Here is a 14,268-nt window from a genome sequence, read left to right as displayed (position 1 = left end):
AAACAACACACACACACACACACACACACACACACACACACACACACACACTAGCATTTCTAGAGAGAAACACTTCATGGGCCCATCCCCGCTTAACACGTCTTCAAGGCGCTTACACTCTATCAGAAAACCAAACTAACCCAAGGCGGGGAAAATCGGTGAATAATAAAGGATTGAACAGGTGCAGAAAAGTCATTCAACAGAAGTTTGGCAATTGAATGGATGAAAGCGCGAATGAATGATATTCGAAATACTAAGAAAAAGCTCCCCAGGAATCCAGGTGACATTGCCCCATGGGTGTCCCCGAGGAGGTGGGACTAGAAATGTCCAGTGAGCGGCCACAGGCTCCTGGCCTTTCTGAGCATATCAAGAGTCCAGGCACCGACCTCTGGGACCGGGATGCGCTCACGACCCCCTCCCGGCGCCGCCTCGCCTAGTTAGCTGACGGGCGGATCCTCGTGGGCGGAGGCGAGGCCTCCAGGGAAGAGCCGCGGTTTCCCACCGCCCTCTTTCAGGCTTAGGGTCCAGAAAAGGGCCCAAGGGGAGGAAGCGCGAGTCCGCGTCCCGCCCCGTTGCGTCCCACCCACCGCGTCCCCTCCCCTCTAGCTGCGGGAAAAGCAGCCGCGGACCTCGCGTTTAGCTGTGGGGTGGGCAGAGCGCGGCAGCGGCGGAGGACACCATGCAAGCGCGGCGGTGGCCGCGGCTCCGGCCGCTCTGGGCAGCTCTGCTGGCGCTGGGGGCGCTGGCGGGCGTCGGCGTGGGCGTCGGAGGTGAGTGAGGCACCAGCGCCACCGGACGCAGATCTCGGGGTCCCGCACCAGTGTCTGATTTGCAGACCCGGGAGGGCGGGTCACGAGTTTCTGCAGTCTGAGTGCGCGGGGTCGTGGGATCCCGGAGCTGAGGACCTTCCTGGCCTGGTGATGGCAGGGCCGAGAGAGAGGTCCCTGGTGCTTGGGGGCCGGTCTTCAGCCAGTGGGGCGCCTTCCCTGGGCGGCCTCTGTATGTGCCGCGCGGGTTCGCATCACTGAGCCCTGCGATCAGCTGGAGTTGCGCACGTTGCGGGTGGTAGCAATTCAGAAGTAGCGCAGGCTGGATGGGACTGTTCCCGCGTTGGTAGAGGGAAGAGCCTCTGCCAGAGTACGCGCGCACTGGCTTGCCAATTCCTCTTTCTCCGTGTAACACCCCCCCACCCCCCACCGCCGCCCCGCGCCCCTACCAACTTTTTAAATTTAGCGGCACCCCCATGGGATGGTTTTGGAGCAGCATGAAGGCTCTTCTCCCTCCCGTGTCTCTGGGTGGCAGCAGTGCTGCTGATTCTGGTACAGACCTCCCACCCCAAAAGTCTCTAGGGTATGCGGAGAGGCGCTCCAGGGAGGCTCGGATCCTTGGCCTCGTTTCTTCTGCTGCTGCTCACACTGTTAGCTGCCCCAGCAGTCAGCCTTGGCCTTGGTGTTGGGAGCCCTTGGTGATTTTGCTGAAGGTGGATAAACCCTGGCTCGGTGAGCTGCGGCTTCCTCTACTGCAGAGGACACACAAGAGTGCACATATGTACTTCAAAATAATACAGTAGCACTCATAAACAAATTAGACTCTGCGGGTGGGAGTTTTTCTTTTCTTTTTTTAAAGGGGAAGGTTTATTAAGCCCATTTCAAATATAAACTATTCAAAAATATTTTGGTGACTGCCTTCAAAACTCTTGTATGTAGATGTAGAAATATATAGATTCTGGACAGGACAAGGATGTTTCCCCGGACTTGAGGTGGTTCTGTGGAGGGGCATTTAAATTGTTACCGCTGAAGCTTCCAAGTGGCAGAGGTGATCTCTAGCTGTAGAGAACAGCCTGATGAACATTGAACAGAAATCAGAATTTTCAGCATTCTGTCCTGGAGATGTTAGAGCCTAGGTCTGCTGCTGCTGGCTGTTGATGGGGAGATGGAGAAATCCACAGGTCACCTCACAATTGACTGTTTTCATAAACTTAAAACATTTTAAAATTTACTATTCTAAACTGTTAAACTGACACAGAATAAAATTGTATATGTTTATGTACACTGTTCTTGTATATGATGTGAAATGATCCAATCAAGGTAATTAGCATTTCTTTGTGCTGGGAACCTTCCAACTCCTCTCTTAGTTATTTTGAGATATGAAATACATCTAAAACATTTTGCCATATTATTTTTATATCCACAGCTTTCTAAATTCACTTGTGAGCATAATCTTTATATTTTTAGAAGAAAATAGTGAGGAGACATAAGATTGTGCCTAGCACAGAGTGTGGCTCAATGTTAGTGAAGATGAAGAGTATGTATCTTTTTTTTTTGTCTTTCCCTCCCTCTCTCCTAACTCATGTGGATCTGGCTCACACAGTTGTAATGATCCACACAGAACACTGCACATTCATACCTAAGTCTAAGCAGTGTTTAAGAGTAGGGACTCTAGAGACAGCCTTCCAGAGCATCAGTCCCCTGTAAAAGCATTTTTTGTTATAGTTCCATCTTCTACCCCAGTGTTGGTGGAAGACATTATTAGATCCCTGGTGAAGCAGATGGTGGGATGAGAGGAGGACAGTAGTGTTAGAACACACAGTATTGAAGGGATACAGAATGGGGTACAGAAAGTAGGGGTGGGAATGGAACAGAGAGGCTGCTCAGAGTAAGAGGTTCTGGTATGGGGAGAAAAGAGGTTCTAGGGGTAACACTGAGTTTTTTTTTTTTTTTCAGTACTGGGGTTTGAACCCAGTGCCTCGTGCATGCTGGGCAGGCACTCTACCACTGAGCCTGGTTTTAGATTTTATCTGCAAAGATGATCTCTTACATAAGAAATTCGATTCAGTGACTTCCTCATATTTCGAGTTCTGTTCTAGCCTAACTAGTTCTGGGCTGGGGTGCTTATTTCTCTTTCAAATTTGTATCCTAGAAACTCTCCCCTCTGTAGGAATCATCGGGGCCTGGAGAGACTTGGGAGAAAGGCTTGTGAGCTAGGGGAAGGGACAGCTATGGTTTAAGCAAGTAGGATGTAGGTTTAATTCTTGACTTTCCCTTTGATTGGCCATGTGACCTTAGATGAATTTCTTAATCTCAAAGGTCCTCAGTTTCCTCATCTGTAAAGTAGAGAAAGCAATACTTCTATGGTTATTATGCAGAATAAATGTAGACAAAGGCACAAAATAAGTATTTAATAGATGGCAATACTGTTGTCATTATTCTTCTTATCCATGGTATCTACCATGCATACATTGGAGGAAAGAGCTGTTGCGGTTTCATGCATGAGTGCAATATGGGCTTCTAGCATGAGATTGACGGGGTTCCTTTTTCATACCTATTTGACATACCTCTTATTTCAACCCATTCCTCTTTGGTGGCACGGCATATTTCAGCTCCTCTGGTCCATCAAGAATGCATAGGTGAGGCCAGGGAGAGAGGTCCAGACACCTGCTTTATCCAGGAGCAAACTTCAAGTCTGTCTCTGGGAAGAGAGGAAGGTAGAAAGTGTTCACAAGGCTTCAGTCTCCACGAGGAGAGGGACATGCCTATTTTGCTGAACATTGTGTGCGGTGCCTGGCACACAGGCAGTGAAATGAGTATCTAGGGAATGCTATGAAAAGACATCTAGAGGTGAGGTGGTTCACTTTAAGAAACCCAATATTTAAATACTTTCATTCATTCATAAAATATCCTCTAGAGCTCCACTTGGACATTCTGGAGGTATTTGGTGTGTGTGTGTGCGCGCGAGTGCGTGCGTGTATATGGCTGAGGATTGAACCCAGCGCTTTGTTGCATGCTGAACACACACTGTACCAATGAGCGGTGTCCCCTGCGTGCGATAGATACGGTAGAGACCATAAGTTCTTTAACTTTTGGACCTCTGTACTAGTGCACTATTTGGATCTCTAATCAGAGGGTGCTGGAAACTCAGGGAACCCTGGGTGAAATGTCTGCCTTTTTCCCTCTTTTGGGGGGATCCCCGAAGAAGGCAGCATTCTTCTTTACTCTCCTCAGACTTGTTAGTGTGAGAGAAAGGTGGGAAGGGTAGAGGTTTCCTGGGGCCATCCTAAGATGGGACCAGGAGGCGACAGTGTGAGTGGGGGGACCTGGATATGACTCCAGAAGTTCCCGATAGGAATTCTTTCTGTACAGCTCCCCATCCCACTCAAGATCTCTGGTTATCATCCCCTCCCAGCCCCAGGAATCCTGCCCTTGTTGGCAGGAGTGGCTGGGAGACGTGCCCACAGGAACCACAACTCCTGAATCAGCAGACAGATAATTAACTGGGGGAGTGACTGGGCAGCTTCGGGGATAAACTGCTTGGCTTCCCCAGCCTGCTGCTTCACCCCATGCTGCGTCTTGCTTTTCCTGAACCTTGGTCCTCCCTGAGTGGCAAGAGCAGTGTGCCGCTGCAGTTCGGGTCACTAGTGGAAATGAGCAGGGAGCAGAGAAATGACACCGTCTACGGAAACCACCTGTTCTCTCTGTGTAAACTGCTGGCATTTATTGAAACTTGGGACTGTCCTGCAAAGATGGTAAACTGCACCTTTCTCTCTATGCACACAGTATCCTCAGAAACACTGATTTTTAAAAAGACATTAGATTTATGAAGGTATGGTTTATATGCTGTAAAATCCACCCCCTCCCTTTTTTTAGGTGTGCAGTTCTATGCATTTTGACAATTGCATGCAGTCAAGAAATTATCACCATAATCAAGATGCAGAATATTGTCATCACTCTAAAACGATTCTTCAGCTGCCCTATAATCAGTTTCCTATCTTCAACCTAGTCCCCGGCCATCACTGATCTGTTTCCTGTCGCTACAGTTGTGTTTTACAGAATGTTATTTAAATGAAATCATAGAGTGGGTAGCCTTTCAAGTCTGGCTTCTTTCACTGATCGTCATGTGTTTGTGATTCATCCATGTTGTTGCACGTATAGGTAACTCTAGAGGTTACCCCAGGCTATTCCAGCTGCCTCAGGTGTTGGGACAGTTATCCCTAAATCAGTGGAGCTAGGCCCATGAAACCTTGGAGGTGCAGTTCTGCTTTCATTCTGTATATTTTCTAATTGGATAGTTGCATTTGGGCCATGATTAAGTCCTTAGATTTTCCAGCTGCCAAATAAAGATGAGAATTTTACAGCAACAAACAGTATTATAATTCTTAGTCCTAACAGCAACAGATATTTTGTGGCCAAAGACAATATGTCATGATTCTTAGAGCCAAAAGTTGTAAAATAAACCTGGAACTATTTTACCTTTTTAAATATTTGACTGCATCTCCAAAGAAACAACCCACTAGAAGTCTTCCACAAAGAGACTCCTCCCTCCCTCCCTCCCTCTTTTCTCCCTTATATTTTATTTTTTTTAAAGTTTATTTGTTCTTTTTAGTTATACATGACAGTAGAGTGTATTTTGACATATTATAAATGGACTTTCACTTTCCATCCTTGTGGTTGTACATGATGTGGAGTTTCACTGGTGGTGTATGCATATATGAACACAGTAAAGTCATGTCCAGTTCATTCTGCTGTCGTTTCTATTCCCATCCCCCTTCCCTTCACTTCATTCCCCTTTGTCTAATCCAATGAACTTCTATTCTCCTCCCCCTTATTGTATGTTAGCATCTGCATATCAGAGAGAACATTCAGCTTTTGGTTTTTTTTGGTATTGACTTAGCATGATAGTCTCCATTTCCATCCATTTACCAGCAAATGTCATTATTTCATTCTTCTTTATGGCTGAGTAATATTCCATTGTGTGTGTGTGTGTGTATATATATATATATATATATATATATATATATATATATATATATATATATAATTTTTCTTTATGCATTCATCTGTTGAAGGGCACCTAGGTTGATTCCATAGCTTAGCTATTGTGAATTGAGCTGCTATAAACATTAATGTCCCTGTCCCTCCCTGTTTTTTTATTTCAGTAGTTCATTTTCTTTGTTTGGTTAGTGAAGATGTTCAAACACTCAAGGAGAGAAAGATGAAGTGATGCATGTGAATCCTTTTATCTTATTTATTTTATGTGGTGTCGAGGATCGAACCCAGTGCTTCCATGTGCTAGGCAAGTGCTCTCCCTCTGAGCCACAGCCCCAGCCCTGCGTGGGAATCCTAAGAAAGTCAAAAGAGGGAGAGTCAGCTTGCTAATTATAATTAACCAGATGGTGTGTTCCACTCAGACAGGTCCCCTTGTGTGTGCTGTGCTCATGTGTGCATGCTTGTGCTCTTTTACCTAAACTTGTGTTCGATGCCACTTCCTTTTATATGGGGGGAAAACAACAACAACAAAAAACAACAACCTCAGGAAAAAGAACTGTGAGTCTGGAATTTAAGAACCTACGTCTGATTCATGGCTCTGCAGGCCTTTTCATGAACTTGCTGGGTGACAAGTCATCTTCCCTCTAGGCCTCTGTCTTGGAGTCTCAGGGGCTGCAAAGCAAGTGAAGGAGGAGATGAAGGAGAGTCTTCCCTTTGTTCTTGTTCCTTCCTCCAACTGGAGCAGTTCCTTCTTCAACTGATTAGCAACTTGGAATTTCATGTAAGGGTTTCTTTAGGGCGCGGGGAGAGGAGTCCTGCATTAGAGAGGACTCCAGAAGTTTAGCAAAAGGCATATTCAGTAGTCACTTTAAAAGTCTCTGTAGTTACCCAAAATCTCTTTGCTAATGGGGTTTTTGGGTAGCAGAAACCTAGTTCTGTGAGATCCACTGATGGTTCTAAATCCTTCCATTAGCCACCACACAGGATGACTCCAAATTAGACCTTCCAACTTGGATCCTCCTGCTTCCATCTCCCAGGAGCTTGTGCCACTGTCCCCAGCTCTAAAGTATCACATTTCTGTCTGCCTCAGAAGTGTTGGACCAGCTCCTCTGAGGTAGAGGGGAGCTTGGTGTCTTCCTCCTGGAGCTTCCAAATTTGGGAACAGACCAGCCTCTGGGAGGTTCCTGAAGGCTGTGGAAGCAGGCTGTCAAAGTTTACTCTTCTTTTCTTTTTTCATTCTTTTCTATCCATTCTTAGAATTAAACAAGAATTGCATGTTTGTGATGCACGACAGGTTTCGGAACATGTACACATCATGGAATGCCTAATTCAAGCTGCCTAACACATGCATTACCGCAGGTGCTTACCATTTATCTGTGCTGAGAACACTTCAAATCTGCTCATTTTAGGTAAATGAGCAGTTATTAACTACTCACGATGTGGCACAGTAGATTTCTTGTAGTATTCCTTCTGTCTTAACTGAAATTTTGTATCCTTTATCCAGAATCTTCCCATCCAACCTGTCCCCCAGAATTCATCCTCTTGTTCCAACCTAATTTTGGGGTTCCAAGAGGCTCTGGGGTTTGGATATGCCAAAGGCACCGGAGAACACCTAGCAGACTCCGGGAGGGAGCCTGCACTAATGAATGGCAGTGCAGAAAGGAGGAAGACCAGAGGTCATTTAAAACTAGCTTTAATTTTCTTTTAATTTACAAAAGTAATTCAGCTGGTTAAAAAAAAAAAAAAAAAAAAAAAAAAGGCAGGGAGAGATGCCGTGGCCGCCGCCTCCGAGAACCTGGAAAAGGGGAAGCTGGAAAAGGGGAAGCGAGAGCAAGCGAACCACTCAGTCCCCGGGCGGCGCGACGGCCGGGGCGGGGGGCTCTGCTGCGGCGGGGTCAGGCGGCGGCAGGGGCAGGAGCGGCGGCGGCGGCCCGCACTAGCCATGCCGAATAAAACCAAGAAGGAGAAAGAACCACCCAAACCAGGGAAGAGTGGGAAAAGTTCAAAAACAGGACCAGACACGGTAGAATCAGAGTGCTCCTGTCTAGGAGCTGGAGCCACAGAGTGGAAATTGCCACTGAAAAACACTGAAATATTGGGGTCCTTCACTACTTCCTCATAAGGAGACCAGAGGCAGCGTGGCACATTGAGCATGACACTGTGTCGTTATCTTGCAGGAGTACAAACTGAGGCTCATCAGTTCATGTGAACTTTGAGTTGACTCTGTTTGATTGTTGCTCCCCCCCCCCCCATCAGCTCACTGCTTCACTTCTAGTTCCACCCACTTACCAGATAGGATTGACTCACGCAGGTGAATTGAACCATTTCTGCACACATTTCTCCTCTGATGTCTCTCAGTGTTACTCTGGATTTGAAGATTTGAACCAGAGCAATTTAAATAGGTTTGATATTCCCACGTTGCTTTTCAAGCCTTTCTGAGATCACATCACCTTCACAAGCACTCCTGGAGGCACACGCAAGAGTCCCCTTCCAGGGCAGACCAGCCAGGTTTGGGAAATATTTTTTGCAGCAGAGAAAATATTCCAAGATCTTGGCCTGTGGCTGACTTAATATGCTACCTCTAGTGTGTAAAGCGTCCTTGTGCTTTGGAATCCTGGAATCCTGGCTGGCTGTCTTCTAGCCTCACAGCAGACCTGGCTTATGTTGCAGAACGCCTTTTGGTTAGAACAAGAGAACATTTAGATGGCATGGGTGTTTCATAAGATGAAGTGTGGGAGAGAGAATAGAGTAGGACAGTGACAGTATTTCAGCCTGGGGGTTAGAAAATAAAAAAAACCCAAAAATGCCATAAGTGACACTGCTTAACTTTTGTGACCCAGTTGAGTAGGTTGTGCTTTTCTTCAGAAATTCCTCTGACAAGATGTACAGCAGGATAGATCTTTCAGGGTGACAAAACATTAAAGGTCATACTGGCTTCTGAGCAACTTTTGCTCATTGTAGAAATTTCTACTTAAGTGACATTGGTATATCCTCCTCCCCGCCCATCTTTCAAATAGAAGGTTTAAATTTGACTTGTTACTTATCCACAATTTCTGGAAGTAAAAGTTTCTGTCTTGCAAAAAAAAAAAAAAAAAAAGGCAGTTCAGAAATGTGATCCTGTAGAGCTGGGGACGGTGGCGGCATGCCTGTAATCCTAGTTACCGGGAGGCTGAAGCAGGAGGACCCCAAGTTGGAAGCCAGTCTGGACAGGGAGACAACAACTTAGTGAGACCTTCACAAAAGATAAAAAGAGCTGGGGCTGTAGCTCAGTGATATAGTGCTTGCCTCACATATATGAGGCACTGGGTTCGATCCTTAGCACCACATAAAAATAAAATAAAGACAAACATATAAAAAGATATTATGTCCAGGGGCTGGGGCTGGGGCTGGGGCTGGGGCTCAGAGGTAGCACACTTGCCTGGCATGTGTGAGGCACTGGGTTCGATTCTTAACACCGCATATAAATAAATAAAAAATAAAGGTCTGTCAGCAACTAATATATATATATATTATATATTATATATATTATATAATATATTATATATATTATATATTATATATAATATATAATATATATTATATATTATATAATATATATTATATATTATATATTATATATTATATATATTTATTTATTTAAAGATATTGTGTCCATTTACAACTAAAAAAAGAAGATATATAGTAATTTAGAAAATACAAGTTTCTTATAATGTCATTCTTAGAGATAACAACTGTGATTCACAATAGGATCACTGACATTTAATAATATATTCTAGGCATCTTTTTTATGTCAGTATATGACTTTCCATTATTTATTCTAAGAGCTATATAATTTTAGCCAGAGGCAGACTCTTATAGGGCTGTATCAGAATTTATTTAACCAACTTCCTGTTGGCAGTCATTGGAGTCATTCCCAATGACTATAGATGAAGTATTATTTGCTGTTACAGAAAAAGTTGCAGGGATCTAACCTTATTCCTTTATTATGCACCTTAGTTTAAATTTTTCTACAGACTGAACTACTTGAACTAAAGTTGCTGGGTCAAAAGGCATGGATATTTATTTATTTACTTATTTAGCAGTTGAACCCAAGGCAAGTGACCTACCACAGAGTCACACTTGCAGCCTATTTTTTTTTTTTTTTCCTCTGTTGCCCAGACTGGTCTTGAACTCTTGGACTCGAGTAATCTTTCTGCTTCGGCCTTCCCAGTAGCTTCCGAGTAGCCTCGCATGGGCATTTTAAATTTTAATGGATGTTGACAAATTGTCTTCTAAAACAGTCAAACCAGTTTGCCTTCCTCCCAAGACTGGCTGGCAGTTAGGACTGGAGACAGCACTGCTGCCTGCTGTTCTTACTCATGAGACATGAGCTGGGGAGGAAGATCCCAGAGCTGGAAAGCTGGATGCCAAGGTCCCCTACAGGGTTCTGCTGGGCTGGGCCTTAAACCAAGCTTGGTACGGCCTGCCTCTTTCATATTTCGCATGAGTCAGATGGGAGGTGGGGCTGGTGCTAATAAAAATTTCCAGAACTCTGAAATGCAACATTTCAGATGTCAGTAATGCCATTAGGAAGAAATGGCCCCTTGTGCATTGTGTAAGGGGGCTTGGACCTTGGGATGCTAGGCCTCCTAGAGTACCAGTCAACATGTTGATGTTTCTGGTGTTTGAAAGACTGCATACTTCAGGGGCCAACATTCAAGGTCATCTAATCCAACTTGGTTTGTCTTATAGAAAAGCAGAAAGGAAATTCCTGAGAGGTAAAGGCGTTTCCCCTAGATCTCTTGGGATTGTGTGGGATCTAGCCCTGAGCGCTCCTGTCTCCTGATTTCTTCCTTACATCCTGTCTGAGACAAGTGTCCTCTCTTGTCTGACACTGAGGTGGAGAGGGGAGGATGGACATTCCTGGTGCAAGAAGTGACTAGAGTAAAGATAAGGGGGAGGGAACTGGACATTTATTGAGCATCTACTATAAATTGCTCTTTCACACACATTACCTCATTTAATCCTAAGAACTCACGTGGCAAGCATTGTGCCCATATTTGGGAGCACAGAGTAAAGGAAACAACTGTTGAGGTCTCCAGACTTGACTGATGTGGCAGGGTTAAACCTGATAAATATTAGGGAGCAGTTACGAATTCTCTCTTTTTTTAATGTTTTACTTGCCGATGGACATTTATTTACTTATTTATTTATGACAGCAGAATGCATTACAATTCTTTTTTTAAAAATTTATTTATTTTTTAAAAATTTATTTATTTATATTTATATAACAATGGAATGCATTACAATTCTTATTACATATATAGAGCTCAGTCTTTCATATCTCTGGTTTTTACATAGTATACTCACACCAATTCGTGTCTTCATACATGTATTTTGGATAATAATGATCATCACATTCAACCATCATTAATTATCCCATGCCCCCTCCCTTCCCCTCCTACTCCTCTGCCCTATCTAGAGTTCATCTATTCCTCCCATGCTTCCTCTCCCTATCCCACTATGAATCAGCCTCCATATATCAAAGAAAATATTCGGCATTTGTTTTTTTGGGGGGGATTGGCTAACTTCACTTAGCATTATCTTCTCTAACTCCATCCATTTATCTGCAAATGCCATGATTCTATTCTCTTTTATTGCTGAGTAATATTCCATTGTGTAATTTTTTTTATATCCATTCATCTATTGAAGGGCATCTAGCTTGGCTGATGTGGCAGGGTTAAATCTGATAAATACTAGGGAGAAGTTACGGATTCTTTTTTTTTTTTTAAATTATTTACATGTGGTGCTGAGAATCAAACCCAGTGTCTCACACATGCTAGGCAATCGCTGTATCACTGAACTATACAACCCCAGCCCCAGCAGTTACAAATTATTATTATTATTATTTTTTTTTTACAAATCCTTGAATAGAGATGTGACTGGGCCTCAGAGAGAGCAGCTGAGAGATTCAGGGACAAGCTTGGGGTCATAGGGCCAGTGGGAAGGACACCCCTGGTCTCCTGCTGGTCTTCAAGCTTTTCCTACCACATCACCATGCCCATTGTTTAACCGCCCCTGCCTCATTCAGTTTCTCCAGGCTGCTTGTGTCTTTTAGACCACAGCCATTCACAAGATGGGACTCTGCCCAAGGATGGGCTTTATGTAGTCTTTGGCACAGGACTATCTAATTAACCCTGTCAGAGGCGATAACTAGACAAGATCTGGCTTCATTTATAAGGACAGAGCCTACTGGCTGAGGGTCAGTGAAAGGGGATGGCACAGTAGTCAAAACGTTTGAGCCTTGTCCAAAGGGCATCCACTTGCTTAGGCCAAAGTCCTTCCTGTCCTTCCCTCATACCCCAAGTGGCCTCTTTCATCAAGTCCTTAGAACACGTCCAGCATCTGACCACTTCATCCACTCCACTACCATTCAAGTCCAGACCTATGCCATCTGTTGTCTGCATTATCTTAATGATGTCCTTATTGGTCTCTTTGCCTTCTGGCCTGCCCGCTGTCTGTCCTCCACTCAGCAGCCAGGCTGAGCTTTTTCTGCTCACTTCTGCTCAAATCCCTCTGGTGCCTCTCACTGAAGGACGTGTAGAGACTGAAGACCACCCGCGCTTCCCTGGTTTGTGGCTTTTAAGTGTTCGGATCCCTGCTTCTCCACCCCCTCTCTGCCTTCTCCTCCTCTACTTCTCTTCCTGCTGTTTCTTCAAAAGGCTGAGGTCCACCCAGCACTGGGTTTCGGTTCCTTCTGGAGTGCTCGTCCCCCAGATCTTCCCACGGTTCACTCTTGAACATCATTTTGGAATGTGAACTTGTTGGAGAGGCCTTCCTCATGCTGTCCCCTCCTTGTTGGCTATTCATTTATCCTGCTTTATTTTCTTTAAGCTTTTGCCACTGTTTGAAATTATGATTTTTTTATTGTTATGGGTTTATTTTGGTATTTAATAAAAAACTTGTTTTAATTAGTTATATGTGACAGTAGTGCTGTGTATGTTTTTGTTAGCAATTTTCTCACAACATATAAGCTTCACAAGAATGAAGGCTTTGTTAGTTCATCAGTGTGCCTCCAGCGCCCAGGAGAGTCCCTGGTACAGGCAGGTGTTGCAGGGAATAAAAGAATCAGTGAATGCGGACACCACTGAGATATATTGGTAGAAAAGTATAAGGCTGGGACTGGGGGTGTGGCTCAAGCGGTAGCGCGCTTGCCTGGCATGCGTGTGGCCTGGGTTCGATCATCAGCACCACATACGAACAAAGATGTTGTGTCCGCCGAAAACTAAAAATGAAAACTAAAAAATAAATATTAAAAAAATTCTCTCTCTCTCTCTCTTAAAAAAATATATATATATATAAAGAAAGGTATAAGGCTAAAGTAACCATTTTGCTGATTAAATATAGCAAAGTTTTCAGTCCAGGCTGACTTATTTCAGGGCACTACTTTTCAAAATTATGTCATACAATATTAAGGAAATGAAAATCCATTCTGTTAGGTTCTTAGGGATTTGGTAACAAAGTACCACAAATCAGATGTCTGAAAACAATAGAAATTTATTTTCTCTGGAGGATAGATACCTGAAATCAAGGTGTTAGCAAGGCCATGTTTTCTGAGACTCTGGGTAAAATCTTTCCTTGTCGGGGCTGGGGATGTGGCTCAAGCGGTAGCGTGCTCACCTGGCATGCGTGCGGCCCGGGTTCAATCCTCAGCACCACATACAAACAAAGATGTTGTGTCTGCCGAAAAGTAAATATTAAAATTCTCTCTCTCTCTGTCTCTCTCTCTCTCTCTCTCTCTTAAAAAAATCTTTCCTTGTCTATTCATAGTTTCTGATGGTGGCTGCAATCATTGGTGTTCCTTAACTGCCACCTGTAATATGCCTCTGCTGTCACATGCCACCATTCTCTCTGTCTCTGTTTTCACATGACATTTCTTTCATCTTATAGGATTAGTGCCTACTTTAATGATCTCATTGATTACCTCTGCAAAGCCCCTATTTCTCAATTCTGCGCACTGGGGATTAGGACATACAAATCTTTTAGAGTATAATTCAATCCATAGCAATTTTAATATTGGTGGAGGCAAATTATCACAAATGTTTTCCAAAGTTAAATAACCTATTTAATTGACTTTGATGCATTGCTTTTTTCCTGTGGTATTGGGAATCGAACCCAGGGCTCCGAACATGCTAGGCAAGTGCTTTACCACTGAGATGTGCACCTATTCCTACCTACCTATTCTTGAAAGGCCAGGCAGTTTTACCTTTTGATGGTCATGGGGTCTTGTTGTTGTTGTTGTTGTTGTTGTTGCTATACTCGGGATTGATCTAGGGCCTCAAGCATTCTAGGCAAGCTCTGTAACACTGAACTACATCCCCAGTTCTGTTTATTTTGAGACAGGGTCTTGCTAAGTTGCTGAGGCTGGCTTTGAATTAGCAATCCACCTGCTCTAGCCTCCCAAGCCCCTGGGATTACAGGGCACCTGGCTGCACTTTATTTTTTCAAAAGTTTAGAATCTCTGAAA

General features: G+C 44.1%; 1 protein-coding gene across 2 annotated transcripts in view; it reads left to right on the top strand.

Annotated features, from left to right (window-relative positions):
- Window positions 1-449: 449 nt before the first annotated feature.
- The window catches only part of Itgb3 (integrin subunit beta 3), a 58,297-nt gene continuing 44,478 nt past the window's right edge, over window positions 450-14,268 (top strand). The window contains exon 1 of one of the 2 annotated variants that reach the window (XM_078041922.1): window positions 450-770. In XM_078041922.1, coding sequence (XP_077898048.1) covers window positions 680-770 — 91 coding nt within the window. In that variant the 5' untranslated portion in view covers window positions 450-679. The remainder of the gene's footprint in view (window positions 771-14,268) is intronic. The other variant, XM_078041921.1, reaches the window with a different exon arrangement.

Source organism: Ictidomys tridecemlineatus, chromosome 3 (genome assembly GCF_052094955.1).
Source record: "Ictidomys tridecemlineatus isolate mIctTri1 chromosome 3, mIctTri1.hap1, whole genome shotgun sequence".
NCBI lineage: Eukaryota > Metazoa > Chordata > Mammalia > Rodentia > Sciuridae > Ictidomys > Ictidomys tridecemlineatus.
Note: the sequence above shows the minus strand (reverse complement) of the source record. Positions and strands in the feature narration are given on the sequence as shown.